We start from the raw sequence: 26,739 nt of genomic DNA on the forward strand, positions 1-26,739 counted from the left end.
GAATTAAACAAATAAGATTAAGTTGTATGCTTCAGTGGCACAATAAAAACCAATAGGATCTCCTTAGGTTAAGAAGGTGATCAGGTTAAGGTTTGGCTTATCCTTTCCTTTATCAAGGAGAATCCCAAAGATGTTTCCATGGAATCTCAAACCCCAGCTACTGATAAGTGACCAACAAGAAGGCCCCAGGACAAGAAATGAATAAGTTCCAGCATACCCATCAGTTTGTAATCCAGTCTTTTATCAAAACAAATCCACATAAATCCTAATTAAAACAAATTGTCCTTGTGGTATTATCTGATTATTTTAAATGTAAAACCAGTCCAGGACATTTTAAAGGCCATTTTCTCGAATTTTAACCGGCTTCAACCTACTGCAACTGTGTCCCGCATCCTCCTTTCTTCCCATTTTCTCTCTCTTGAATCTTCTTTTCTCTCCCCTTTAAATAGAAGAGCTGAAATCATCACCAATCAACTACTCCCTGTATTCATCTTCAAATAGCTGGCAGCTAGACTAGAGTGAAATGTCCACTCCCACATGGGTGTAGCCTATATCTCACACAAAAAACAAAAGCTTGCAATAATTAAAATAGAAAATAATGCATCCAATGTTTGTTGGGAGATTCTCTCTATTATTCCACCATGCCACTTTCCACTACATTACAACAAGGATGTTTTTGCATGAATATAAAACATGCCTTTTTCATGTTCATGGGATTAGAAAAAACGGTTCTTGTGACTACACATGCTTTTAAACTCAAGTTATATTTTATTATAACAGCAATACAAAAACGAAGCACATGCATACATTTAGAATTAGTATAGATTAGTAACAACAAAATTCAAAATGATATTGTAGCTTAAGTAAAAGTTGATAGTAGTTATTTGCTACCGTTTTATTAATCATATGATACTCAAAGTCTGTATTGCAGAAAAGATATATTTGTATTACAAATTGAAATTGTCATTCTTGTTCACAAGGTTAAATCCAAATACCTAAAAAAAATAAAGTACCCACCTAATGAAGCAAAACTAAACATAACATATTTAAACACAGTATAGGAAGTAAATGAAATAATTAAAATCATGAAGCTCTGGATCTTCTTTTGGTTTAGACCCTTAAAATTAAAACCACAACAGAAATACAATGCAAATATCCCTGGTTGACATGAACCAAGAATGTTTGCATCGTAATCCTTTTACCTTTTCATTTCTCTCTAATTTTCTATCTACCTCAAGTCCACAACTAATTAAAAAGCTACTACCACTACAAAAGCAAAAAAGCAATCAGATTTTAGATACAGTATTTCCATTTTGTTTTAGTTCTTTATGATTAAAACCTTGCCACTGCTGGTTTGAATTACTATCTAAATATGTCTTTATATGAAACTGTGTTGTTAAGCGATGGCATATGAACCCTGTTTCTGGGTCCAAACAAACACTGCGGCAATACTGAGAGTTAAAACTGTCTATATTCTTTCATCTTTACTAAAATTATCAGTGTGGCTGCTCTACTAAGTATGACAAAGCAGTTTAACATCCAGACATCCATGAAAACAGCATTTATGAAGTTTAACAGAGTTTGAAGATAACAGGAAGTTCGAAGTTAGCTCACTAGTTTCAACCTAAAGAAGTTATACCATATTCTGACTGAGGGATTTCTGAAAAATTAAAACGTAGAGCTCTGCTACCACTTCCGACATAAATCAAGACAGAAAACTAAACATTAGTGACCTTTATAGCGTTACTGAAGTTGGGATAGCTGGTATATGATGATGTGCTACGTCATAGGTGTCAAACTCTGGCCCGCGGGCCAAATTTGGCCCGCAGCCTAGTTACATTTGGCCCGTGAAGCCATACCAAATTATTATTAAAGCTGGCCTACTGGTATTATACAGCTAATATATATATTGTTTAGTATTAAGCTTTGCTTGTTCCATATTAAGTTTTTCAGCAAAACTTGTTTGAGTCCATAAGAAGAGATTCATTCTTAAATCTGGAGGAAGATTTTTTTTTACAATAAATATTAATGTTAGCCCGCGACCTTGTTCCAGTTTTGAATTTTGGCCCACTGTGTATTTGAGTTTGACACCCCTGTGCTACGTGGTGGCTAGCTACACAGCTATGGTTAGCATACTATAAAAACATTAGCACAGTGAAGCTGGAGGATGAACACTAACCTTCTTCCACTCGCTAAAAATTAACGCGAGGGTTCCCGATGGTTCGGGACAAATGCAATTGCATGGCAGGATGTTGTAAACCGACCAAACTTCAGTCAGGAGAACAGCTGAGATAATCCATCCACAATACGAGGTTAGTCATTAATGCACTGCTGCATGGGTTGGGCTGTAGTTATATCATAAGGTTTTAAAAAGTGCTGCCGATGAATAGGGCTAATAAAACCCAGAGACGGCAACAATGACCATCGACTTTTTTCAGGGGTTTGTTCAGATTAAATAGAACAAGATACAAAGCATGAAAACATGTTAAAACACAAGTGCCTTAATGAATTGGACCTGAAGCACAGTTTGTATCAGGAAACGGCTAATGACTTCAGATGTAAAGACTTGATTGAAAGTCAAAAGTAAGCATCAGCATAACATTCAAAGAGAGAACACAAAACAACTTGAAAAATGTGACTGAAGATATCACGGGTGACCTGAAATATCAGAAATAATTTTTTGAAATAATCAGAGAGATAAATGCTCAGCCATTGAGGACAAACAGTAAAATCCCCCTAAAATTTGCCTAAGAAGTGTTCATAAAAAATGTTCACACTAGTGTTGTTTTTGTGTTCTTCACAAAAAGTCAGCTTCACTAAAATGGAGCCGTATATACACCATGGATTTAGAGCAACTGCTGGGTGGATCAGTTCACATTATTTAGCACAAAAACATTTTATCAGTATTTACCCAGTTACATTTTTTAATGTTGACTGCTTAAAAGTTCATCATGATGTTTTGTCACTTTCTCTAGCGCTTCTGAAACATCTAAAAAAATAAATAGATAAAGGTTAAAACAAAATAAAGCATTATCATTCTGTATATATATTTATCGTTAACGATGTGGAGATAGTTAATGCTCAGTAATAATTATTTACTTTAACATATTCTGTTTACCTGGGAGTGAGTTGTTGTCAGTCCTGAGAGAAAATTCAATGGATTCTGTCATGGCTTTCTCCAGCTCCTCCAGGATGGTGCTCTAATTGAACATCAAAAATTTATTGCTTTCAGCAGAGACTAACAGGTCAAAAACAGCCAGAAAGAAAATAAAACAAGACAAAAATAGAACAGGAAAAAATAGCAACGACTACATAACATACATTTTAAAATGTGACAAACCTTTAAAGCATCCACCTTCTCCAACATGGCATTTTTTGCTTCCTCATACATTTCCTTATTTGAGCGTACATGGCTCTTGATAATGGTCTTCATATTGTGTAATTGGCCATTTCCACCACATTTTGCTGCCTCTACAACGATATAAAATTGGGCCAGAATAACTATAGGAATCATCATGATTGTTTATTTATTTATTTGTTTATTGTAAATATTCATTGTCTTTTTTGCTAAATCTCGATGCTTCTACAATGAGAGAAAAAATCAAGTAAAATGTCTATACACAATCAAGGTGAATACATTAAGAAGAAATAATTATTTCATTCTCTGCTGAATGAATAAAAGAAATTAACAGTCTCTAATTGTATGACTGTTTAATTTTAGTGGAAAGACAGAATATCAATCACAAATCTAGAAAAAACCCCCACATTATATAAAACATCTAAATTGATTTGGATGCCATCGAGTGAAATGGGTATTTGATTCCCTAAAACCCAGCCAGATCTGGTGCATGTTGCATACAGATTATAATTAATCAATTGCAAATACTTTTGATCTTAACTCATTATGTATATTAAGCACCAAAGGTGGAAAGTAACGAATTACATTTACTTGCGTTACTGTAATTGAGTAGTTTTTTTGTGTATTTATACTTTTTAAAGTCATTTTTCAAGTCGGTAATTTTACTTTTACTTAAGTATATTTTTTTAAAAAGTATTGTACTTCGCTACATTTTCAATCACACCTGTTACTGAGTAAATTAAAAGAACAAAAAAAAAACCCCAACATTGCGCTTCGGAAATACTGCAGGGAATGATGGGTAATAGAACAAACTGGCGTTGGGTCACGATAAAGATGGAGTCTGACATCGGTGGTACGGATCCAGCGAAAAAAGAAACCCTGTCGAATTCTGCTGACCCTGAACTCGAAGAAACCGATGTGAACCCCTGGCCGTATTTAAGGGACCATTTCGGCTTCAAGTGCAAGAAAGGCAACAGCTTTATTATGCAGTGTAAGCTGTGTTTGCCCAGAGAGACTGAGTTAGCAGCTTTTAAAAATTCCACATCAAACCTGCGCAAGCATGTAGAGGTAAGTTAAATGAAACTTGTACATTTATTTTAGCAAAAAGGCTGTCCTCAAGTTAATCACATTAAGTTAAGACATAAGCTGTTATTGGGCACGTTGTTGTCCACGCAACTTAAATTTTTTTTACTGGATTGGTAAATTGCCAAAAGAAAATGTGTTTACTTACATTTTTCCTGTTTGTTAATAATAATAATTTATTTTAAAAAAATAGTTAAATTAGACAGAAGACAGAAGCGGCTACTTTCTTACTCAACCCACACATGTTCACACTGCAGGCAAAAGAATAACATGTGCTATGTGCACAGAGGTGTTTTTTTCTGTTCTCAAACTGATCTCCCTGTTGGAGCTCAGTCTGGGGGGAGTTATTTTTTTCTCCTTATTTTTCCTCATGTTGTGCATTTTCCATTGTTATACCTCTCTGATCTGTCTTCCCCATGTGATGTTTGTGTAATGTATGTATGGTCAGAAGAGTAAGATTGCGCTGGCAAAGGTCAGCAGCCTTAACCCAATTTCCTTTGGGGTCAACCTTCAGGATCAATAAAGTTTTATTGAATTGAATTGAATTGCTCCTCAAAATTAACAGAGCAGGGCCAAGTTTAAAAAATTAAAACACATTTTTATAGCAGCTGCCGTACAGCTCAATTCAGTACTTGTTCTCTTATTTGACAGTTTAGAACACATTCTCATGTAAAAGAATTATATGGTTTTGACAGGTTGGTTGGTTTGGTGACCATTATCCATTTTGATGTATAGACTTGCAGTTTAACTGCCAGTGCACTTTAATTTGTAAAGTTTTTCTTTTAATTAAAAAACAACTACTTTGAGATTTATCCCATTGTCTTTTTTGCACTACTCAGAAGTAGGGATGGGTATCGAAAACCGGTTCTTGTTGAGAACCGGTTCCCACTGTTTCAATTCCTTGGAATTGTTTGCCATTTTTGCAAACGATTCCCTTATCGATTCCAGTCGCCCTGAATGACGTCACCACGTTGCGGAGCGTCATTTACCTGGCAGGAAACATGGCGGCTCAAACGCTAAAAAGTTTGGTTATACTTTACAAGAATGGATGACAACAGGGCAACTTGCAATACTTGCAAAGTAGATACTTCATTTAAGGGAGGAAACACTACGAATATGCAAAAGAATTTGCTCACAAAACACGTGATAACCTTAAATGAATGTCGTGTTTTTAATTCCGCTCCGGACTCGTGAATCTCAACCCAGCAGCAGCGGTAACGTTTGCACGTCCTCTCCCGTTAATGCGGCAGGTAAATAATCAACTAACAGTGCATATTATGTTAGCGCGATCTGCCTTATCTGCCATTACTGTGCGTTTAGGTGACCATGATGAGAGAGACAGAGTCTGGCTGGCGCTCGCTGGCAGTTCTCGCTGCAGTCTACCGGTAGCATCTCCTTTCAAGCCAGGATAGACTAATGTTACCAAGCAGTGACTAAGTTTGTGGTAAAAGGCTTGCACCCATTTGCCACAGCAGATGCCCCCGATTTTCGGTAAGTGAATGTGTTTAATTGTAGGCAGGGACATTACTGGATATTCTTGTGTAATTGCTACAGAATAATTTATGTTATACTTTGTTATTGCTACAGAAGAATATTTATTTTATTATTTTACATTTACAATTTTTTTCCCCGGGGTCCCTGTGACACCACATTGAAGAGCCATAGGCTGGATCTCTTAAGATCTCACTGCTGGGTTTGTAAGGCCATGTTACGCCTACATTTCTATCTTGTTCAAAGAGAAGATATAAAACAAAGTTCTAAGCTAATCGACCTTAGTGTTCTCCTTTTTTAAAAAGAATCGATAAGAGAATCGATAAAGAATCGAATCATTAAACAGAATCAATCGTGAAAATCTTATCAATACCCATCCCTACTCAGAAGAGGCTGTCCTCCTGCTGACAAAAAAGTAACTATGTAACTTTTACTCTGAGTACATTTTAAATGAGCTACTTTTTACTTCTACTTGAGTAAATTTTTAGACAGATAATTTTACTTGAGTAAAATTTCAGCAAAGTAATAGTACTTTTACTTGAGTAAAATATTTTAGTACTCTTTCCACCTCTGTTAAGCACACCTGTCCACAGAATCAATTTTTTCTATTCCACTTTCTCCGTTACTATGGACAAGACCAAAGAGCGGTCAAAGGACATCTGGGACAAGATTGTAGGCCTGCACACAGCTGGAACGAGCTACAAGGAGGTCAGCGAGAAGCTCGGTGGGAAGGTGACTATCATGGTTCGGGTGAGAGGATGTGTTTTTTCACTAAGCTGTGGTCTCCACTATGGATGGACCGATCCGATATTACGTATCAGTATTGGCCCGATACGAACTTAAATTACTGGATTGAATATCGGACAGAGATAAAAAATTTAATCCGATCCATTAACAATCACAGAAACATCTCACAAAACTTGCGACATGGCGTAACCCAGCTCATGACCTTAGCACGTCGGAGCAGTATGCATCACATTACAGAGCACCTGTGGCGTGCGAGACCTGTCGGCGGTCTGGTGGAGCATTTGGAGCCTCGCTATGCGATTCCAAATCATGGCATTTCATCTCAGAGAAAACTATCCTGGAGAAGTAAAGCAAGTGTGTAAGTTTATCTCTGAATGTTTGTAAAGCCATGTTAAGCTTAACAGCCAATATCAAGAGCGACTGTCTTTTTTTTCTCTCCCCTCCCCTCTCCTGCTGCTACTTCAATCATGAAACTGATCAATGATAAGCTGATTGGCAATTCTGTCGCAAGTCCTGTCTTTCTTGTTTGTATATCGCCCACTTTGCCCCAGAAAGAGGAAACCAGCGGATAAACAACAGCAGCATGTTTAAGCTTGATAAACTGTTGTTAGAATTTATTTAATACTACTTTCTACACCAGGATAATTTTCTACGTAGCTTATGGCTGGTAACTGTGCAGGGGCGGATATAGCAAAGTTTTGCCAGGGGGCCAGGTAGGGTATTAACAGGGAAAGGGGGGCACAAAGACATACTTTTCTTTCTTATTCTCTTTAATATGTCTAGCTTTTCATAAATAATTACATGAATCTTACAACCAAAGTTTTAATCTGATGTAAAATGTATATAAGTCCATTATAGTATATAGTAACGTTATAACTATTAAATCTAATGTACACCCTAGTAAGCTATAATACTTTTTCCCTTGGGAAGGTACCATCTGTGCAGTCTGCAATTCTTTTGAAGAAAGATGTTGAATCTATTTAATTATTGTAGAAAAATAATGCACATGCATTAAATTAAAATTGATTACGTTGATTAAACATCATGAGGTGGGGGGTGGTTCCTTATGTTTTCCCCTATGGGAGTTGGCAACCCTGTTAGTTGGGTTGGTTAATATTTCTGCTAAGTACTCTTTAGAATACCACAATAGGGAGGATGGTGTAGGTTTAAGTTTATTAGATTGATCAGTATCGCTGGACTATGAAATATTTTGCGTGTATTTTTCGCATACAGGTATAACAGAATAGCTTAAGTGTTTTGTTTTTTAAAACTTAAGTATGAACTTGCAGCAAGATATTTAAAAGTACAGTTTTATTGATTATAAAATACACTACATCGGATTCATATCGGTAGATATCCAAATTTATGATACTGGTATCGTGCCATCTCTAGTCTCCACCTCATCATCCTGCCTATTGTCCACACCTGATGGTGAATTAGTTGCCTTTACTTAAGACCAGCGCACTCAACAAGTCTTTGCCAGATCGGCTGCCAACCTGCATTAGTGTTGGGCTGGTAATGTTTCTGGAAAACTCATTGTCCCTCTGTTGCAGTGATTTAGATCAGCGGTCCCCAACCTTTTTAGCGCCACGGACCGGTTTATGCCCGACAATATTTTCACGGACCGGCCTTTAAGGTGTCGCGGATAAATACAACAAAATAAAACTAGTACCGGTACCGAAAAAAAGAAGATTTATTCATAACACACGTGAAAAGACCCAGGAAAACCGAGTAACCGATCAAAACGATAACAAAATAACGCTGAAAACCGATAAAAACCCTGAAAACCATACATTTCACACCTGAGCCTCAAGTCTTGCGGCCCGGTACCAAACGAGCCCTCTATAGCTCCCACTTCATGTTCACAACATCAAGCACCTGACTCCCACCATAGTTCGTGGTTCATGTCCAGAACTCTAAGTAAAAATGTTCTGATTGTTATTAAAGCTTTGTCATTAAGTCTAACTCAGTGCCTCTGTCTGTATCTGCATTTGGGACCACTTGGATCCTGGCTGCCCTGCTGAAGTTTTTCAGAAATGAAAGAAATATAAAACGGCCATTAACCACGCTCACTCTGAAGCTCCATGCAAAATCTTGCCTGGTGCACCAGCCCAAAACTGCAGAGGCACATGTTGATGGAAGCTTTGGGACCATAGTCACCAAGAACAGCATTAGTAACACACTAAGGTGTAATGGACTGAAGTCTTGCAGTGCTCACAAGGCCCTCCAGCTCTAGAAGACATATGCACAGGCCCATCTCAAATTTGCCAGTGAACATCTAAATGAATCAGAGAATACTTGGGAGAATATGCTGTGGTCAGATAAAACCAAAATAGAGCTCGTTGGCATTAAATTCAACCTATCATGTTTGGAGGAAGAGAAGCGTTGAGTATGACCCACAGTCAGGCATGGCAGTAGAAACATTGTACTTTGGGGCTGTTTTTCTGCTAAGGGTACAGTACAGCTTCACTACACTAAGAAGGCAATGAACAGATGGGATAATGTACAGAAAACTCTTGGACTAAAACCTGAAGCTTGGAGTTCCCAAGCTGCAGTCAAGAAATGTAGAGGATTTAAGGAGTTTCATTAAAGGTGAGTTGAGAAGATGTCTTACCGCTGTGCTTGCCAACAAAGGTTCCTTAATAAGTGATGTTTGGCTTGGGGATTAAACACATATTTCATTGAATGACATGCAAATCAATTTACAAATTTTATGTTATTTTATTTTTTCATGGATTTGTGGTTGATATTCTGTCTCTCTACATTATAATGAAACTGATATAAAATATAGGTAGTTCATTTTATTGTAATTAAAAAAAAACTTACAAGTAAAAAGTCAAATAATTACTTCCAAGAGTATATTATGAAATGTTTAAGTAGTGATACATTGACCTCCTTTCTTACCTTCATAGCATTCTTTCATCTTTGTCTCAATTGTCTCCAACAGACTGTTGTAGATCATTTTCTTTTCTATCCGGATGGTTTCGTTGAGTTTCTCCTTAATTTTTTCTTCCTTAAAAACATAAAAATGGATTAAAATGAGTTTAAAAAATCATTAAAATAAAAAAAACAAACAAAAAACAAATCAAGGCTATTTTGGGAGTATTTAGGTTCATCTGTTGACTATTCTGTTTAAAAGGAGAGTTTAGACTTTTACCTCCATCTTGAGAAAATCCAGTTGTAGTTTTAGATCTTTGCACTCAGTAGTCAGTAAATCGGTTCCAAGCGAAAATGCACTAATGGATCCATTGAATGGTCTGAAATATGTTAAATCACTTCAGAATGACAGTATTGAGATGTTTATTAAAAAAAAGATGTAACTTATACAAATGTATACCCCCCGGTCTGGGGTGCTGGCCGGGCCTTGGGAGCTTGGGTCCTGGCTGTTGTGTCGCCGGAGCAGTGGGCGGGTGGGTGCAGAGGGGCTCAGCCCCAGTGCAGGGGACCTCTGGTGCATCGGCCCTACTAGGGGGCTCTCTAACTGGTGGGGAGGTTGTTATATCTTGCAGGTGGTCTCCTCACTACAGGAGCTCACTCTGCAGGTGGGGGGAGAGATATAGGAGAGGTGGAGAATGAACTCAACCTGGGTGTCTATTGTCTTGTGTAGTTTGGGAGTTGATTGGATGACGGGGTGGGTGCAGTTTTCTCTGGGGTGGAGTCGGGTGGGCTGCCCCGGACTCTGTGGGGCTGGGCGGTGCTGCAGCTGCGGGCCCTGGTCCGGATGGGCCTGGGCCCCCTTGCCCTGGTGGGTTCCAGAGTGTGGGGGTGCCTACTGGGGTCAGCGGGGGAGCTGGCCCCAGGGAGGGGCCACTTGCCCCTCCCTTTCTTCCCTCCCCATCCTCAGCTGCCTCCCTATTCCCGCTCTACCACACCCACCCACACACGCAGGGCTTGGGGTGCAGGTATCTCACCAGGGTGCAGGGGAGGCACTCCCCCTCTGTCCCCTTCTGACCGCCTGTGCCTCAATTTTATCCTGCAACCTAGACATCCACATTACTCACACTCTCACATAACACATACATATAGGGCCTTGGGGGTGGGCACGTTTTACAGCATCCAGAGGATGGTCGGTGTACTCCAACCCACCTCTGGCGCTGGTGCCCTACCCTCAATTTTAAATGCATTTAGACACTAAAGGTTTTCGGGAAGAGCCGTGCTGCTCTCTGAGAGGAAGCTAGTACCATGCTCTCCTGAGTTTTAAATGCACTTTAGAAAAGCACACAGCAACACTACATATGAGCGGGCGTAGGGAGGTTTGAGGTCTTCACTCACCCCGGTTCTGTTAGCCATCAGGGCTGGGGGGCTGGGAGGAGGTGCTGGCTGTCAGACTGGGGTCTGGGATGCGGGGCCTCCCTACTACTGCAGATAAGGAGGTGGTCCGCTTGCCTCCACCCCAGAGAGAAGGGTTACATCTCCTGGGTCTAGGTGCGGCTTGCCCCTCTGAGGGCGGGGGTACCTGGACCTGGGATATAGAGTATGTTTGGGGAGTGCGACTGTCTGTGCAGTGTCTATTTGTGTCTGTCTACACGTTGGGTGAGTGCCGAGTATTTGGTTGTGCATATGGGGTGGGAATGCACGTCTGTGTCCGCGTGTGCCTGTTCGTCTGTGTCTATATGTCAGGTTGTGTCTTAGACTCAACCTCTCTGGGTACATCTCAGGCCCTCTAAAGTACGGAGGCCTATCTCCCCTCACCACACTCCCTGCCGGTGGCTGATGCCCTCAGACGTTGGTGTGTTGGTGGTCCTTGTCGTCTGGGGCTGGGCGCTCATGTATGTACCGGCTCACTCCTGGTGGCCAATTGGCGGGGCCAGGCGCCTGTGGCCCGTCTGGGCTCCTTCCGGGGGGTGGGATGCCCTCAGGCCTCTGGGCCTGAAGCTCGGTCCTCTCTGGCACAGCTGGCTGCCGGCAGAGCCCGCGGGCACGCCACTACAACCCCCTCTGGCCTCTGCTTCGTAGCTGCTGGGTGACCTCTCCTTTGGGGCTCTACTCAGCTCTTCCCAGGAGGGTGGCACGGTTCCCCCCCCTTTGGTGGTCCTCCTCGGGTCCTTGTACGCTGGGGCCTCTGGATATCTGGGGCCTGGATCTCCTCCATACCTGCTTCATACCCTGGTGGACGGGGCTATGGCTCCCCACACTGCCTAGCAGATCGTTACATGGAGAAACCTTCGGAATACAAGCATGCTGATCCACACAGGTGTGCACACAGGTGTACACACGGGTGTTCACAGACGCGGACTACACCTTTCTTGGCTGCTGCCTCAAAGCACATTGTGCGCTGTCTATCTTGGTTGCTGCACAATATCGTTTATTATTTAGTATCTACTGTTATCTACTGCTAGCTAGTTTATTGTGATGGTGCTGTTTTTTTTATTATGTTGCTCTTTGTTGTTTGCTTTCTCTTCTGTTTTTTTTCTCCATACAGGTGATCCAGGTGTTTTGTTTGTTTTTTGTTTTTTTTCTCTCTTCCCCCCCTTCTCACCGTCTCTTCTCCCCTTTGGTTTTCTTTCTCTCCCTCTCTTTCTTTCATTCTTTCTCCCTGTCCTATCCCCCAGTCATGTCTGTCCCGTTTGTAGCAACTGAAAATAAAATAAATTCATACTTATAATAAAGGTCAATCAAATGGACCAATATGCCAAGGCCATGATGATCCACTTGGTAAAATAAATCCGCTTGGCATCTTTCTTGGCCTTAAGACAACAATTCTGATGGCTAAAGATCCAAACGGGACACAAAAAACAAAAAAAACAAATGTATATGTATATTTTTGTGTAATAGTACTAGTAAGTATTTTGTTTTTTCTCCATGCTTGAAAGATGGACAAGTTTTAAGCCCATATTAGGTCCTTCTTTTTTCTGTTTTTTGTATTGTACTTGTATGCTAAACACCAAAGAAATGGACAAAGACTTTGAGGTTAAACAAAACTAAATGCAAATAAGACTAGATAAATAAGAATAATTTAACTTAAAATGTGTGTTTGCGTGTAGTGTATATTTACTTGTATGTAACTGCAGGATTGATTCGTATAGTGTCAGACCAGGAGGCACACCTGATGGGAGGCATTATTCTTTCCATCATCCATCATCATCATCACAACTCCAAATAAATCAGGCAGGAAAAGTACTGTCACGCACAACAGTATAGTGAGGAGAGAACACATGTTGGATGGGTGGCAAGGTTAGTCATGGCACTTGAACAATATATAAATATGGATATGTATATATTTTTTTAATTTTCTTTGAATCAAGAATAAATGTACATCACGTAGGTATAAATTTTGTGCCCAGTTTTAAACCAAATTTTGAGTTGTTGTCTTAATTCTTATTGTCTGTAGATATTTTCCTTTGTTTAATTTTGGTTTCTTTATGAGTCTTGTCACGATCCCTGTAGGGAGCTTCCTCAAAAGGGTTGATCCCTTCAAAATTAGGATTAGGGGTAACAGTTTAATAAACCATATTATTATCTACCATTTATAGTACCATTGTTAACACTATGATCATCTTTTCCATTAATAAAAAGAAATTGAAGAAGGTATAAATATACAGGATTCTTACGGGAAGATCTTGCTGAATTTTTCATCAATGCTGTTAGTCAGGCATGAAGCTAATTCCACGTTGAAGTTTATTTCTTTCCTTGTTTTGTGGACGCCACCTCCCAAAACAACAGACTTTAATGTCTTGTGAAAACCACGGCCATCCTCTTTCTGAAACAAAACAGAAAACAAATTCCTGAACATAAGGCCATTTGAAAGGCAAAATAAGTAGTTTTAATGCAGTCTTTAAAATAAATACATACGTCCAATAACTTCGTCAATTTTTTTTCATCTTCTTTTTTGGAGTTTTTAACCCCCTTGCTAAGGCATTTTTCAAAGGTCTTGTAGACCTCTTCTATTTCTTTCTTGATTTTCTCATATTTGCATCCCAGGGTGTTTTTAAGTTTTGCACACACATTTTCGTTTTTATCACCCTGAAAATAAAAACATAATAGAAAAACAAAATTATAAATGCCAATACCTGATGGAAAATGCAGTTCTAGATTCAGTGTCAGTAAACTTATTTTAAGGTTTTTTTGTTTTGTTCTTTTAGAAAAAAGTAAATAAAAAATACAAAAGCTTTCAGTGAAAATTTATATATATATATATATATATATATATATATATATATATATATATATATATATATATATCACTTATTAACCTTTGCTTTTGATAGGTAATACAAATAGAAGAATTTTATTACTTGAGTATCTTACTGCTTTTTTGTGTTTGGCATCTTGAATCAGAGACAGAATCGTAAAAGCTCCAGACACATAATTTTTTGTCTCTGAGTGAAGGTTGTTGAGCTCTTTCAGAAGTTTTTGAAGTTTGGGTATTTCTGTTGATAATAATTGAATAATTCATTTTAACATTAATTGTAATAAAAATAGCCATTATTTGAAATTAAACTAGACTACAACAGCAGCATTTGATATCTGCTTTATGTCTAGTACATGCTCATATCAGGGAACTTCACCTACCAGTTTCTTCTGGATCTAGATGCTCTTTTTGTAGGAACTCACGGGAGCTCACTGTGAACACTTCGAAACAGTTATCACTGAAGGGTTTCTGGAGAAAATTGAATACATTTTAAAGCTTTCTTGCTATTGTTTTTGGGTTAGATTTTCACTCTACCTATAAAACTCACCTTCTTATTTTTTATTTTTTGCTTTACTTGTTCCTTGGCTTGTGTGTTTCTTTTAACTATGAGTTTATGGACTTCACCTGGCAAACTATAAGAATACATGTGTGTTACCCAGCATTAAATCACTGAGAGAAATGCCAGCACATTCTTGTTGGTCATTGATATACTATTTTTCCTAAAACTTTATAGACCCTGTACAAAGGCTATCATGCCACTGTCTGCCTCCATGCCTCTTTCTTCACTTTTTTCTCTTTTACCGCTCATTGCTCTCCAGCTGTTCCTCACCCTTGTCTTTCTTTCTCTCACTGAGTGTAATGGGAAGGCCACTATGAGGTTTTGGTGGCATGACCCCAGTCAGCTCTTGGCTGGTACACCTGCCTCCAATCTATGTACTGTGGACTGTCTGTTGCAGTTAGTCAAACTCAAAAAATCTCTGTTTTCTATGTCCTGGGCTCCCCTCAGTTAGCCAGACAGTCTGTTGCATATCTCTGTCACTCTCTTTGAATCAAACTTTCCCTTTGTAATCCATTCTCTGAGATTTTTTTAAGGAAATGTTTCCCTGCACTGCCATTGCTAACTTAACTCTCTTCTTGCCAAGGAATTCTCCACCCACTGGTTCAATAAACGTGCTAAACTTGTACCTGCCTCTGAGTCTGCTCAGTATTAATATTCATGTTTTTGAGATTTGTCTCATCTTTAAGGAATTACCCTGCACCTAGATACAACATGCTTTACTATCTAATTTCTTTTCTTCTTCTTCTTTTTTTTTTTAAAATTCTTGACATCTTAATTTACTTACCGGCCATGTGAAATTCCAGTTACATCAGACTTGGAGCAAATAAAGCAAATACGCTGGCACTCGCCACCATTTCCAATGAACCTACTGACACGGCTCAAGATTTTCCAGGCTGTCTCTTGAGATGCTGCTCTTTTAATCTCAGTCACAATCCACACAACGCAACAATCACCAACAATCTGAAATGGAATAATAGTCATATTAACAATTAATCGTTAATCATCAATTCTTGACAAGATGTCATTTCTGGTTCAAGATAACAAAGCAGTAAAAGTGAATAAATGACCCTTTTCCACATTTCATCTCTGCTCTTGTTACAGTCACCACTTCCAGGAAGGTCCACAAGTGTGACATGCTGGAGAAGATCCTTGTTTGGCACCTTGACAGTCACACACTTCACTATTGGCCAATAGTACCTCTTTCCTTTTTTGCTCTGAGAAGGTAAAGGGCTATTCATTGTGTATGGGGTAAGTTTGCCAGATAAGTCCATAGCCTGCAATAAAAAAAGACATGAATGTATAGTGCCCCTTCAACATCACAATAACCAGGCTAACTGGTTAGAAATCCTGTAGAAATCCCAGAGAATGTCAGAGTGTTAGTATTTTTCAACAACAGGTCCTGAAACTATGTCAATAATCAAGTACTGCACTAATTGTAATGAAGATTTAGTTTCTGAAATTGAGTATGAGTTTCCAAATGCAGAGCACCACTGTAACTTAACCCAACACTTATCACCTTGAATTGTTTAAATATCCTGTCTAGGAAGTAAACCAGATTTTGCACAGCCAATGCTATCGTCTGACGATAACGTCATAGTGATAATTTCCAATAATAAAACAGTCAAACAAAAATCTTCACTTAATAAACATTCCTTTTCTAATGCTGTTAGAGTCAAATTGTTGAATGTTGTCATTGTGTTTCTTAAATTTGTAAAGTCTTAGTTTAAACTGTGTGATCAACGACATTCCTTTGTCCCCCTCCCCAGCCTGTTAAGGGTTGGGGGGGGGGGGGGGGGGGTGGGGAGCTGTAGTGTTTTATCACAGATACATCCCATGTGAAGGTTCTGTTTGATGTTTGGTAAGCTTCCTGCCCTTTTATGGCTTCACCTGTGTTGTGTATGGTGAACCAATACAGGAATTGAGCCTTAAATTGGGTGTGGGGGAGATTACCCTCTTTATGACCAAGGATGTTGTTAAAAACAGTTGTGATCAGGAGGACACACACACACACGTGCTTACACATACACACACACATAGTGCCTTATCTTTGTAACCAAGGGAGGTTTTACAGTGGGAGGTGCTTGTGTTGTGTTATGTTGTGTAAATTGTAATGGAAATAAAAAGGCTACGAGGAGGGCTGCTCTTTGAAGGACTTGGACCAAGAAGGACTGACCAAGCTTCCCTCGTTAGCGAGTAAAGGACTGGTTGAAGATGTATTGTGTTGTTTTCGTTCTTCATGAGGAATAAGTCTCTAAACTAGTGGGGCCTGTGGAAACACAGACTCAACAAATGCCAGTGTGGTATATCATGATTATTGTGGGAGGTTGACCAGTCTGATTACAGTAGAGATTTAAAAATAGGTTCTTATGTGCATATACACTTTTAGTATAATTTCTAAACCGTTTAATCCACAAGACTCTAGAAGTCAAAAGCAAAGTAAAATTAAGTGATGTTTAAAAGTGATTTTAAAAAAAGCTGTCAAAAAACACTGAACATTAATGGAGTAAAATAAATTAGATATATGAAAAGTCACAGAAAATAAAACAGAAAATGAAATTGCTAGTACTAGCCAAACAAAATCAAGTTAAAGCACAAGGTAAAATAATTACTTTAAGAACAGTAAATATATACATATTATCTAATAACTAACTTTGAGGGTTTGGGCAGATAGAAACTGGCTCTGCTGTTTTTTGTTTGTTTTTGGATTTTTTGTTTGCTGGTTTATTTTCTCTGTGTGCTCTCAGGGCAGAGGTGAGGTATACACCCAGTTGCATTGGATCCCCCTCAATAAGACAGCATACCTAAGAGGTAGTCCGTGGGGCAGTTCTTCACCTGATTATTAGCTTATTAGCCTCCTAACTGAGTTCTATGTTATAAATGATTTTTATCTGTGATTCCTCCAGTTATCTGACTATAGGGAGAGAGATAGATAGAGAGAGAAAGAGAGAGACAGAGAGAATTTTTGACTTACAGTTTTACATGTGAAAGTCTTCGTCCCAGACTTAAGAAGTTCATGAATGTCACTGAAACATTTTTTCTCCTTTAGGTCTTTAAATGAATTTTTTTTCCATTCTCCTCCGTACAGTGCTGACAGTTTGTTCTCAATGTAATCATTACTGTCATCATCATCATCATCATCATCATCATCATCATCATCATCATCATCATCATCATCATCAGCTGTTTCTTCATTGTTTTTATCTCCAGCTGACTGAAGCAAATACCACAACTCCTCGTTCCACTCCTAAAATACAACAACAATAATAATAACACTGGTTTTATTAAATAGAATTTATTGCAACTACAAACTGTCTTTTTGCAGTCGTAATGAGGCTCTTGGATTAGCATATTAATTAGCTCCAAGTAACAATAAACATATGACTTTACCTTTGTTTTAAGGAACTCAATGAGTGCCTGATACTTGTCGTCCACTGAGGCCTCCACCTTTATGATGACTGAGGTGCATGCACTGGTACATTCATCAGAAGAGGGCAAAAGATTTTCCTCATCAATGATTGCATTTATCAAAGAGGATTTTCCTGCCCCGGTTTCACCAAAAACACCGATTTGTACCCTCTTGTCTTTGTCCAATTCTGTTATTTTTTTCCTAAAGAACAAGAATAAACATGGGTTAATCAAATCAAATAAATACATCAAAAATGTAAATATCAATGTAATAACTAATTTTAAAATGTATATAGTAGAATAATAGCTATGCTTATAATGTGAAAACAATTGCAAAAACGTTCATGAGAAAAAAAACAATTTGTAATAGTATAGAAATATTTTGGTAACAGTATGAAAAACTGCTACAAGTAAAATTGCATTAGCTGTGCAGTATTTGGAATTTGGAGTAGTGCCTTAGTAGCCTGTTAACAATAAGGTAATTAAATTTATATGTTTAATTTTTTATTTGGATACTATAAGCACATTATAATGCTGAAATAATCATTAATAATTCATTTGTATTTGGTAATAATGGCAATAAAATAGTAATTAACTGTAATGATGTAAATCAGGGGTTTCAAACTCCAGGCCTCGAGGGCCGGTGTCCTGCAGGTTTTAGATCTCAACCTGGGTCAACACACCTGAATCACATGATTAGTTCAGGCCTCTGGAGACTTGTGTTGGACCAAGGGCAGGATCTCTAACCTGCAGGACACCAGCCCTCGAGGCCTGGAGTTCGACACCTGTGACGTAAATATTATGTGCTGTGGTTTGTCTGTAGTAGTTTCTTGCCCATAAAACAGGGCTTCAAATATGAAATGAAACTGTTTCTATGTAACAGTTTTTGAGGCATTAGACTGAAATAAAATGTATCCACCAACTTGTGGTCTTTTTTGTTAGAACAGGACTTAAACACACACAAACAAACTTTATTTGTCACATAATTGTAGAGAGTACAACATGTAGTTAAATCCTCACGTCCGAACTGCGGACAGGCTGCGAATGTAGCCGCGCCATTCCGGGGCTTGGTTTTTTAGCATAGGGGGTCTAGCCAGGACCCTTACTGGATACCAGGTGGGAAACAAACTTGTGACTCCCACTTTAAAGGTGTGTTTTGTCTATTTGATTAATAAATAATTTTGATGGACAAACGTTCCTTGTTTAAACTTTTTCTTGTGACTTCTTCATGTTTTTTCTTGATGTTTTTTTTATCTATAGATAAAAGAATACACTATATATATTATACAACTGTCAGAATTAATAATTTAAGATTGTCATTTGTGCTAAGATATATACAACCATACTTTTATGTGTCTTAATATGGTTGTCATTATGTAAAAAGAGCTAGATCAGCTTTAGTTCCATTGCTTGTATGTGTGCTGATTAAAATACTAATGTAGCTTTGTGCAGACTGAGGATCAGTCTCAATGCTATAATTTTCCATTATAGCTTTAGAAACCAGAGTGTTCTCTTCTATTAAAGTGCAAGATTTCACACCTTTAAATGTTCATTTGAGATATGACCTGTTGCAAGTTCCTGTTTTTATAGTTTAGCGAGATGCTCACTTCTGCTGTTCCTGCATGACACACTCTGTAAGAGGGCAACTGGAGAGATTAATATCATGCTTTGTATGGTGTCAGGATGTCTCACTCACACACTCTCACTCACACACACACACACACACACACACACACACACACACACACACACACACACTGTGATGGCTGCACTTACAGCCACACAGTGGTAATACCCACCATGTTAGTGTAGAGGCTTATAAGTAACATTGCATTCACATGTCTTTCTTTAAATATAGGAATTAATTTACAGGACAATAAATAACTGGTTTTGGTTTAGAGTTAATTCACATATCCACATAACACTGCATTCTAAAATAAGTGCGCACATTTTAGTTTACACTGTTATGTATGATTAATTTTTTGTTTTCTGAGTTACCTTAGTTGCAGCTGTTCCAGTCCCTTGATTAAGGAGCCAAGAGGTGGAAAAGGGGCGGAGCGAGCTTTAAAGGAAGACTACAAATTGGTTCACGCCATAACTCAGGACCATGGGGGGGAATTGGAGTTCATTATGTTTGGTTTAGTTAGGTTTTGTGTGTTTTACCCCTTCTCCTGTTTTTGTGGGCTGATCAGCCACTATTTAAGTTTCCCCTTTGTCTCGTTAAGTTAGGTCAGTTTGTTTGAGTTGTCAACTTTGAGTAGAGTTCTGTTATTTTGACCTCTTTTATGGGCCCAAGATTTTGATTCTTTTTGCATGATTTAACCAATTATGTTTTTTGGGTTAAATAAAAAATAATTTCTTTGGACTTTAACCTGTGCCTAAGTTTCTTTCACTGCTCGGTCCATCACACACACACACACACACACACACACACACACACACACACACACACACACACACACACGCACGCACACAGGTGTATGCTTTGCTCACACACACATGCCTGCTTAAAACTGTCACATGGTTAACTGAATTGTGTTTAACCTCTGTTGTCAATAAAACAGTGAGCCGGACGGAGAGGAGTGTGAGTTGCTTGGACAGGTGAGTGGCAACACTGCCCTCCGTGAAGCTCCCCTTGCAAGTGAAATGGACACTAGTGTCTGTGTGGCTGCTTTCAGTAACAGCTTCTGTTTACCAGCAGGGTTGAGTTAAACCCAACACAACACAATTTTATATTAGGTTTGGAGAATGCTTTTGCTTTGAGATCCCTTTCCTTCACGTGAAATGTAATTAACAGTGGACAGGTACATTTATATATAATATACTATAACTTATATCTATATGTGTAGTATATTTCTTATGCAGGTGTCAGACCTGGGGTTAGAATTGCTTATAAACTGGTTTTTATTTATGAAAAAGTATATAACATTCTACTTGAATTAACTTATAGACATTCTTTGTTTAAATGCAAAAACATATTAATGTAAAATCACTGTTAATGTACAAATATCTTACATAAAATTATTCAGAACATAATCATGTGAAATCCAGTTTTAACTCACTGGGTAAGTCACCTATTGCAATGTTCAACTGTTTAGATTTAATGACAACTGGAAAAACTACAACAAACACACAAAAATAAACATTAGATTCACTACACTACAAAAATAATGAGATATACAGTAGTATGAGCTCAGCATTGTAAAAAAAAATAGTATCATAGTATATGTAAAAACATTCACTGTTAACTTATTATTGCGTTACAAATTAATGTCCCTATATTAAAATGTTTAATTTCAAATACTGCACACAATATTGTTAAATATTTCTACACTATTTCAGTTAGTTTTGCCTCATGGGTTTTGGGAAATGTTTTTCCACTTACTAGTCTTTGCTTTTATTAAGTTACATAAATTCAAATCTTTTATTTTATCACTATTTTATAAGGGAAAAGTCTAGATGCTGGTGTCATTGAATAAAACTTGATTACCACTAAAACATAAAGTGTTACAGCTATTCTATTGTTTGTTTGTTTTTTATTATTTTGTTTTGTTGCCAATTTCAGGGAAACTTTTGAACAAAGTAACAACAACCTCTTAGGGAATGATTCATCTAACATAGAATATATACAAGTTTATACTCACTTTAGGAAAGCACTTAGTTCATTTTGATCTTGTAGTCCTGCCGTGACCTCTTCCATAATGGCTTTAATATCAGGCAGTATCACAGCTTCTGTCAATGTAAAAGTAAAAGATTAGAAACCAGTGGAAGATGTGAGGTGCCATTGTTTAGAGCAGGGGTCTCAAACTCAAATGAGCCGCGGGCCACTTCTGGTACCGTCATCTCATTGGAGGGCCACTTTAGTGTCCAAGTAGTACAAAAAACCAAACACGAAAACACCCTCTAATATTTTCCTAAAATGTAGTGTTTTGTTTGTTTTATTTAATTCCAAATATTGTGTAACAAGACAAAATTGTAAACATGAATGAATTTTTTTTCTCACTCTTAACTATCTGAAGCCTTTCAGTTTAAGTTTCATTTGTCATATGCAAGTTAGCACAGGGTCAACATTGCAATGAAATGTATTTGACGAGCAGAAGACAGTCACTCAGCAGTATAGTACAGTATAGTAGAGTAGTTTCATTGAACTACCAAATAAACAGCTCTTTCTGGCCAGACACATGGAAGCACTTTTGCTACAATTTTGTTTGTATTTAACAAAATAAAAATGCAGGTATAAGCATACACATTAGTTTTCGACTGCAAGTGAAAATTGTTTTCTTTCCAAATAAACCTCTCACTGAACTAACACAGCTCTCAACATGTTTGCGCTCTCTTGTTACCTCGGCCAGGTCCGTGGCTCCGAACCTTGGTAAGGAGACCTCTGGCTTATACTTTGGGTTCCATGTCGGGCTCGTAGCTGGGAACTAGCTTTACTGTCTGGGTCAACTTTGCTAGCGAGAGACAGAAAGAGGCACTGAAAGGCTGCTCCAGCAGAACTTTATTGTTTCGGAGGAAAACACGAAAACAGTGTACAGTCGAGTCTTAATAGCTTACTGGGCTCATCAGGCACTCTTTTTGGGACTCATCAGACTCATCAGACTTTCCTTTTTCTCCCTCCCTCAAGCTCACACTGTGGGAGGGGCGGTCCCACACGTTCTCCCTGCAGCAAGGACTACACCGCCCATGAGGCTACAGTCTTAAAGCGCCAAGCATGTAACGCTCTGCCGTCGTGTTAAATCATTTTTCGTATAATAATTAAAAAAAAACAATTTCTTCATATCAATATGCAAGTAGAGGTGACGTGGGCCGCAAATGGCCCGCGGGCCGTGAGTTTGAGACCCCTGGTTTAGAGAAAAACTAAAATACCTGAGTTTTTTCCTGGTGTAGACTAGAGATGGACCGATCCGATATTACGTATCGGTATCGGTCCGATACTGACCTAAATTACTGGATCGGATATCGGAGAAAAATAAAAAATGTAATCCGATCCATTAAATATCACGAAAGCACCTCACAAAACTTGCAACACGCCATAACTCACCTCAGAACGTTAGCAGTCGGAGCAGTATGCATCACGTGATAGAGCGGCTGTGGCATGCCGGACCTGTCGGTGGTCTGGATAGCATGTGGAGCTTCGCTAGCAACCTGGCATTTCATCTCCGACAAAGTTATCCCCGAGAGAAGTAAAGCAAGTGTGTAAGTCCATCTCTGAATGTTTGTAAAGCATTCCCACGTTAAGCTTAACAAGCGACTGCCTCTCGCTCTCCGGCTGCTACTTCAATCGTGAAACTGCTTAAATGATCAGCTGATCGGCTTTTCTGTCGCGAGTCCGTCTCTCTTGTTTGTTTTTGGCCCACTTTGCACCAGAAAGAGGAAACCAGCGGCTGAACAACAGCAGCACGTTTAAGCTTGATCAGCTGTTGTTAGAATTTATTTAATATTTCTTTCTACACCACGATCTTTTTCTATGTAGCTGACGCTGGTAACTGTGCAGGGGCGGATCTAGCAAAGTTTAGCCAGGGGGGCCGATAGGGCATGAACAGGGAAAAGGGGGCACAAAGACATACTTTTCTTTCTTATTCTCATTTAAAATGTCGAGCTTTTAATAAATAATTATCTGACACACAAAGTTTTAATTTGATGTAAAATGAATAGAAGTCAATTACTGTATATAGTGACTATTAAGTCTAATATATACCCTAGTAAGCTATAGTACTTTTTACTTTGGGAAGGTACCATCTGTGCAGTCTGCAATTTTGTTGAAGAAAGATGTTGAATCTATTTAATATTTCTTGAAAAATAATTGATTTCTGTGCATTTTTTTTCACACTGCATCAAATTAAGGTTGATTACGTCGATTAAGCATCATGAGGTGGCGCGTGAGGGGTGGTTCCTTATTTTTTATTTATTTATGTTTGTTGTTGCTGGGAGTTGGAACCCTATTAGTTAGGTTGCTTAATATTTACGCTAAGTACTCTTTAAAATACCAGAATAGGGAGGATGGTGTAGGTCTAAGTTTATTAGATTGATCAGTATTGCTGAACTATGAAATTTTTTTTTGTATACAGGTATAACAGAATAGCTTTAGTGTAGTTGTTGTTTTAAACTTGAGTATGAACTTGCAGACTTGCAAAATGCAGCAAGATATTTTAAAAAACAGTTTTGTTGATTAAAAAACACTATATCGGATTCATATCGGTATCGGCAGATATCCAAATTTATGATATCGGTATCGGTATCGGACATAAAAAAGTGGTATCGTGCCATCTCTAGTGTAGACACACGCTGTTGTTTAGCTGCTGGCTGCTTGCTAGATTTGCCCTGAGGATTGGGCTTCCTCTTTCCTATGTGGATTTAAAACAACAACGAGGACGACGATGACAACAAATAATAAATAAATATTAAAAATACAAAAAAAAAGAGAAGAATGCATTGAAACTTTCAGTAATGAAACGTGTTGTCAGCAGATTTATTTAGTCCAAACAAAAATATTACTGCCTTGAAAACTTGGATGAATTTTAGATCAACAAAACTAATTAACACTGTACATGTATCTCACCTTTATTAGATGTGGATGGGAAAACCTGAGGACAAACATAAACATTTGACTTTTAAACAGTATAGGATATAACACATTAGTCTTTAAAAATTGTGAGGCGTTTAATAAATCCCTACCTCATGCTCTGAAATGTAAAATTTCAATCCAATCTGTGATGAAATTGTCAAAATTCTGATTTTCAATTTATAAAATCAGCTTTTTGCTTTTCAGTAAAAACTGTATTAAAATTTGTTAGACTTCAGTTACCCCTGTACAGGAGGTCTGGACCCACTCTCCATCTAACGGGTCAGAGTCTTTATATCACTATGGGTATTTTATTAGGTGAACTGAGACTGGTTTAAGACGGCAGTGAGGAGGACTCGCTTAACTTCTAACTGCTTTAATCCAGGCGCCCACCCTGCACATCCTCTGACTCTGGGTACCCACCAGCAACCCTTAGTGAGACCCAATTGACAGCCACATGTTGAAGGCAGCTCTCATCTAGATCTATGGCACTTGTTATTTGCTAAGTATATTTTAGAGACCCGGACAGACGGTCCCAAGGGTGTGTTATTTATTAATTGACTAGAATAACCCATAAGAACTCTAAACTGTTATCAAAGTATAACCTTTTAATCTTGGATGAGAACCATACAACGAATGTCCACAAATTTAACTGCAGATAGGAATTTTATTTAAGCAAGATTTTAGCAGGGTCAGCTCAATTACAACACTTAAAATCACTTCATACTTAACCATCCTACAATACTGTACTCTCTCTATCCTGTTGCTAAATATCTACGACTTTGTTTGCAGTGGGTTTTGGAAAGGAAGAAAGACCATCCTGGCCACGGATAAAATCATCTTCCTCCTGGGCTGGAAGGAATCCAACTTTAAGAAATTGTGCAACCCTGTACAGGGCTCCCTGACTTCCTCTTCTCGACTCCAGTTTAGGTCAGAAAACAATGAGCAGGGAATCCAAATTCTATCATCAAATTTATACATTTCCTGTTGTGTTCTTTTCTGACAGTTCCTCTTTTTACCACACCCAAACGGTCACGGTCTAATTTCCTCATTATGTAATCACTTAAACACTGAGATTAAAAATACAGACAAAATAATTTCTCAGGATGTATTTCTTTTTAACTCCAATTCATTTTCAATATTCAATACATTATTCTTATGACTCTGTGTCATTATTCTTATGACACAGAGTCATTATTCTTGGTTTTACCACCCATGGAGTTATACCAGGGAATCTCACACTCATCTGACAAATTAAATTGAACATGCCTTACCTTGTCCTGTTTCCTTTAAAAAACTCTTCAGGGCAAGACCATGTAAAATGTTCAGATTTTGAATGTGTAATCTATGTTACAGATAATATGAAATCAGAATAAAACTGCATTGAACTTACTTGAGTTGCAAAACTGTCCATTTCCTGACTTGTGTATTGTTCTTCCTAGCAAAATGGAGACAGTTTCAAATCCATAACTGTATAAAATGTATAAATTCTAGTAAATTATTTTTTCAAAATTATAGTTTTCAATAATACATAGTTTTTAGTGTGTGAATACCATGATAACTTTGAAGTCAGCAGCAAGGTGCCAATCAGTAACACGTAGTAAAAACAAAAATAAGGCAAAGTCCAAATTCAAGCTGGAATGGATGAAGCCCAAAGGAGTTGTCACGGCCGATCAGGGGATTTGTATGTGTTGAGAATCAAGTGTTGAGAAAAGTAGGAAGGGCTGGTTTTATTGCAGGGCGGATGGGAGTGGCTCACAGGCTGCAAAAAGACAAAGAAAAAATGCCTTTGTGAGAAATAGAAACAGAATTTCTAATGAATGAAACTAATGAAACTATGTAATTTCTATTCTGCATATGTCCAAGTCAGCAGACTGTGTTAATTATAAGGCTGAAGAGTTTACAACTGAAAGGAAGCTTTGATAGCTGATGAAAAATTTCAAATGTTAAGCTAAGCTCAAAATACATATGTTATATTGTTTTATGTTTTAGCAGTTCCAAAGACTGGTAACCATTGTAACCTTCCTGAAAGTAAAGCTTACCTGAACTCAGGCTTAAATTTACTTTAAGACAATCATCTTTGTATGGACATGAGTAATAACATATGCAAAACTAAAGCCATGTTAGAATAAGTAAATCTGATGTATGTATTTAGCATTTGTATTTTAACCTTTTAGTCATTTCTTATGGATGCATGTTGTTGCTCTTGTCGACACTTGTAAGCTCTTGGTTTCCTTTTATTAGTAAATTACATCAGCATTTTGCACTCAGTTTCAACATACTGCAGTGGCACCAGAAAAAAAAAACTTGAGATAAAAAACAGAGGCAGTTTCTTCTGCCCTCGTGTGGTGTATCATGTAATTACAATGCAGGTATGCGCAACTGTAACATTATTTGTG

General features: G+C 38.1%; 1 protein-coding gene across 1 annotated transcript; it reads right to left on the minus strand.

The window, feature by feature from the left end:
* Positions 1-745: 745 nt before the first annotated feature.
* LOC146711363 (nuclear GTPase SLIP-GC-like) lies at positions 746-26,029 on the minus strand. The gene is made up of 22 exons (XM_085454209.1): positions 25,894-26,029; positions 25,734-25,778; positions 24,338-24,362; positions 24,059-24,122; position 23,957; positions 22,645-22,666; positions 21,420-21,507; positions 17,758-17,977; positions 17,342-17,614; positions 15,438-15,644; positions 15,155-15,330; positions 14,359-14,443; positions 14,192-14,279; positions 13,928-14,049; positions 13,472-13,642; positions 13,231-13,379; positions 12,675-12,725; positions 9,837-9,936; positions 9,584-9,692; positions 3,341-3,471; positions 3,119-3,200; positions 746-2,989 (listed from the first exon to the last, which is right to left on the minus strand). The coding sequence occupies exons 1-22, from the start codon at positions 25,894-25,896 to the stop codon at positions 2,925-2,927; spliced, it is 2,277 nt and encodes a 758-aa protein (XP_085310335.1). The 5' UTR covers positions 25,897-26,029; the 3' UTR covers positions 746-2,924.
* Positions 26,030-26,739: the final 710 nt, after the last annotated feature.

Source organism: Copadichromis virginalis, linkage group LG4, assembly GCF_057382275.1.
Source record: "Copadichromis virginalis isolate Kocher_CV1m ecotype Utaka linkage group LG4, C_Virginalis_male_GT1.1, whole genome shotgun sequence".
Lineage (NCBI taxonomy): Eukaryota > Metazoa > Chordata > Actinopteri > Cichliformes > Cichlidae > Copadichromis > Copadichromis virginalis.

Coding starts and splice junctions, on each gene's coding strand:
- LOC146711363 (XM_085454209.1), bottom strand. Junction 14,444..15,154: donor ACTGGAATTTCACATGGCCG/GTAAGTAAATTA, acceptor GTATTCTTATAG/TTTGCCAGGTGAAGTCCATA. Junction 14,050..14,191: donor TCTAGATCCAGAAGAAACTG/GTAGGTGAAGTT, acceptor TATTATCAACAG/AAATACCCAAACTTCAAAAA.